Here is a 4,532-nt window from a genome sequence, read left to right as displayed (position 1 = left end):
GACATTATAAATGGTCAAATTACTAATGAAAATAAATAGTATGATCAATATGAAAACATAATAAAACATAAAGTGCCCATAAGTCACCTCATGATGCATTTGAATGAAATGAAAGCTGACTGGCATGCTTTTCTTGCTAACAAAGTTGGTTGGATTCAAGGGGTTTATAATACCAAGAGAAAAAGAAAATAGTTGAATAGCTTTATGTTTCATATTAGATGGCATGAATAAGAATCTGAAATTAATATTTGTTAGTTTTACACAAGTATTATAGTTCTTTACAAGCTGCCCCAATTAAAATTGTACGGGTAAATATGCTTTCCATTTCCATTTCCATATATTCCTCATGAAAAAAATGTGCTTTCCATTTACTTTTCAATTTCAATCGTTACTTTTTCTTTTTTTCTCTCTTTTAAAAAAAATATATATAAAAAGTAGTACAAGTGTACAACCATGCACGTTATTTTTTTCCTGGTCCAGCTAGCTTTTGCAAAGATCAAACTTTCCTAAATGTAAAGAAGAAAACATATATGAATGGTGAATACTTCATCAATAAGTATAAGAAGACCATAGAATTCTTGCATAAATATCATTTTAGTCACAAAACCTATAACAAATGATAAACCGCCAACAAGCACCATAAGGAGTCTATTAATTAAGCTATAATAATTTGGAACACATTGCCACTTATAATGAAATTAGCCTAAAAGCTGATACAATTTTGGTTTGAAATATAAAATTCATTCCCATTATTTTAGTTATAACTAGACTACACACTAATAATACATTTCATATTGTCAAACACAGTCTATATGCTCCCAATAGCATTTCAAAATTCAAATAGTAAGAACAATGTCCGCCGCTTGCATTCTCCCACTTCTTGCATTGCTTGGCACAATTTTTGGTGCATACACCTGACCATGTAACACTTGATTTCCAACATATTTTGCAAACTTCTTTATATGGCTTACAATTTTGGAACATCCAAGGGGCATGTCCTAATAAGTACGAAGAATTGAAAAGCATATCAATAGACATAACAATCTTATTAAAAAAAAATAAGAATGGGGGAAATCAATGATAATTATTTAACTCGGTCTTACCATAATAGCTTTCTACCCGCCGGTGAGTCAATAATAAAAAGGTAAGAATAGGGAATGATAAAGAAAATGGCAAACAAAAAAAATAAGAAGGAAACTGTGAGTCTTATACATGTTTTCCCTCGCTTGCACCAAATAGGCAAATACAAATGAGAACAAGGTCTATATAAAGTATAATTCTAAGAACTCTTTTAAGAACAAGGTCTATAGGCAATTAATTGTTTGGCTATTGCAAGATGCTAAGAACTCTTTAACCTTTGGATGTATTAGATGTTTATTGGATTTGAGTATAAGAAATGGTTGGAATATTTTCCTCTCGTTATCTCTTGTTGACTTCTATTCTATCACTTGATGTAGTCACCTGTTTGGGTACACAGCAATGACCAAATGGAGAAATTGTTATTTGACATGAATAAAATTTTCGATATTTGACCTATAGTAAAATTCCATATTATAATGGGTTATCATGGGGTTTAAAGGAAAAAAAATGGTATTTTCTAGGGGGAAAATTAAGGTTTTTAATCAAATTAAATGAAGGCAATAATTTGCATTGGTTCAAAATAGTTTTTAAAATAAGCATGAATGTATGTGATTAAGTTTGATTGATTGATTTTTTTTTTTTTTTGAGAGAGTTTCAACCTATGGTATCAGCTCTTGATGATAAAGAGCTATCATCAGATCAAGACACCAATCAGTTTTTGATATAAGCAAGGATTGAATATTTGATCTCTTATATAACCATCAAAGACTTTACCAGTTGAGCTAACTGGAACTCACAAATTTGATTGATTTTAATTGGTCATAAAATTAAACTCTTAATTCTCAATTTTTATTATTACTTATAGATACAATAAAATTTCAATCTATAGCATCAGTTTCATGATAAGTTATCTTTATTATTAGGCCAAAAACACCAATATATTTTTTTTGTGGATGTAGTGTAAGGAAGAAAACACTCTAGGGGTGCACGATATGGTGTTGGCCAGGGACATTTTTTAAATAATTATTTATTATTATTATTTTAAGTGCTTGTTTCCTGCATTGCATTTTATTATTGTGGAACAGTGTGTCTGACTAATAGTATACCTACCAAATTGACCATATGAACTCATTTTTGTTGGCTCTTATGGAAGAAAATCACATTATTGGTGTGCGCAAATCTTTTTGTGAATCTTCTTAGAGTCCGTTTGGTTTGAGGGATGAAAAAGTAGGAGGATAGAAAATAAGGAAGAGAGATAAAATGTGAGAGGATAGAAAAATTTTAGTTTTTTCTCATATGTGTTTGGTTGGGAGAATGGAAAAGTGGAGAGATAGAAAAATATAAAAAATGAAATTGATATAAATTTACAATTATGTCTCTATTAAATAAAATGGTAAATTACAAATTACACCCCTAAAGTTTGGGGTGATTGGATTTTACACCCTGAAATTTCAAAATTTGAATTTTACCTTCTGAAGTTTTGGTTGTTTGAATTTTACACCATGATGTTTCAGAACTTGGATTTTATTCTCTAAAATTTAGGGTTGTTTGAATTTACACCTCTAAATTCTGAAATTTTAGGGTGTAAAATTTAAACACCCCAAAACTTTAGGGAGTAAAATCCAAACACTTCTAAAATATAGGAGGTAAAATCCAAATTAAAAAACGTCAGGGTATAAAATCCAAACATCACCAAATTTTAGGAGGTAAAATTCAAATTCTGAAACTTCAGTGTGTAAAATCCAATCATGCCTAAAATTTAGGGTGTAATTTGTGGAAGAAGACAAAGAGAAGGCACTTGCAGTGGCCAATCACAATTAAGCAAATTACAAAAGGCATTGGGTTGTCGACTCAGGATGCGCAAACCATATGACTGGCGACAAGGAGAAATTGCAAAACGTTTCCAAGTATAAAGGAGGGAAGGTGATAGTAACAGCTGATAATACAGGACTGCCAATAGCACACATTGGTGAGACAATAATCACCCCTCGCAGGAGCAACGATAAGCAAGTACCTTTGAAGAAGGTATATCATGTGCCTGGAGTGAAGAAAAACCTGTTTTCAGTCACGCAGCTAACAGATGAAGGTAATTGGCTTTTGTTTGGTCCTGAAGATGTTAAGGTGTACAATGAGCTAATAGTTATTGGTACACCAACCATGGAAGCCAAACGAATGGACTTTGTGTATGTAATGTCAGTCGAATCAGCTTATGTGGATAAAACTCGGAAGAATAAAACTACAGATCTTTGGCATGCAAGATTGGGGCACATTAGCTACCATAAATAGAAGGTGATGATGAGCAAGTCTATGCTCAAGGGTCTACCTCAATTGGAGTGTCGAGAAGACATAGTTTATGTTGGGTGCCAATACGGGAAGGCACATCAACTGCCGTATCGAGAGTCAAAGTTTAGAGCAAATGAGCCGCTAGAGTTGATCCATTCAGATGTCTTTGGACTTGTAAAGCAGGCGTCTATCAGTGGGATGCACTACATGGTGACTTTCATCGATGATTTTTCAAGGTACGTATGGGTTTTCTTTATGAAAGAAAATTTGAGACTTTGTCAAAATTTAAGGAGTTCCAGACGAAAATTGAAAAAGAAGTTGGAAGAAAGATTAAATGTCTACGCACGGATAATGGGCGAGAGTATACTTCAGATTAATTCTGCAAGTATCTACAAGAGTGCAACATACAACGACAGTTTACTTGTCCAGGAACTCCACAACAAAATGGTGTGGCTAAAAGGAAAAATAGACATCTTGCGGAGACATGCTGAAGCATGTTGCACGCAAAAAATGTGTGAGGTAGATTTTGGGCAGAGTGTATGAAGACAGCGGCTCATGTGATCAACAAACTTCCACAAGCAATACTTAGGTTTGTCTCACCTTTCCAAAAGCTATGGAATACCAAACCAATGGTAAGCCATTTTCGAGTCTTTGGCTGTGTTTGCTATGTATTTATGCCTAATCATCTATGTACTAAGTCCGATAAGAAGGTGATTCGTTGCATCTTTGTGGGCTACGATAGCCAAAGAAAGGTTGGAGGTGTTATAATCCAACGAATGGTCGGTGTTACACCTCATGGAATGTGATATTTGATGAAGCATCTTCGTGGTGGTTGGAAGAAACAGCAACATTGCCAAAGGAAATCAAAGATAAAATCTTAAGAGGACGGGGGAGCAATCAAGGAAAGACCAACTCACAACAATTGATGAAGTAAAACTTTTTGAAGATCGTGAGCCAGAGTCTAAAGAAATAACCATAGTTTTAAAAATTGGACCGGACTGGCCAGTCCGACCGGGAACCGACCTTCAATCAGGTCTGGTTATGGTAAAAAACCGAAAATGGGCTTAAAACCGGTAAATAGTAAAATCTGGCCGATTCAACCTGAGAACTGAAAATCGGCGTGGTTGAACCGATTAATAACCAGTTGGGAGGTTTTTTGACTTTTCCAC

At 34.0% G+C, this 4,532-nt stretch overlaps 1 protein-coding gene across 1 annotated transcript; it reads left to right on the top strand.

The window, feature by feature from the left end:
- The first annotated feature begins 3,375 nt into the window (after positions 1 to 3,375).
- LOC142620778 (uncharacterized) lies at positions 3,376 to 3,906 on the top strand. Its single transcript, XM_075794088.1, has one exon. It carries the CDS (start codon positions 3,376 to 3,378, stop codon positions 3,904 to 3,906), a length of 531 nt encoding a protein of 176 aa, XP_075650203.1.
- Positions 3,907 to 4,532: the final 626 nt, after the last annotated feature.

This window comes from Castanea sativa, chromosome 12 (assembly GCF_040712315.1).
Source record: "Castanea sativa cultivar Marrone di Chiusa Pesio chromosome 12, ASM4071231v1".
In the NCBI taxonomy this organism is placed as follows: Eukaryota; Viridiplantae; Streptophyta; class Magnoliopsida; order Fagales; family Fagaceae; genus Castanea; species Castanea sativa.
The sequence above is the reverse complement of the archived record's forward strand: the minus strand, read 5'-3'. Positions and strand labels throughout refer to the sequence as shown.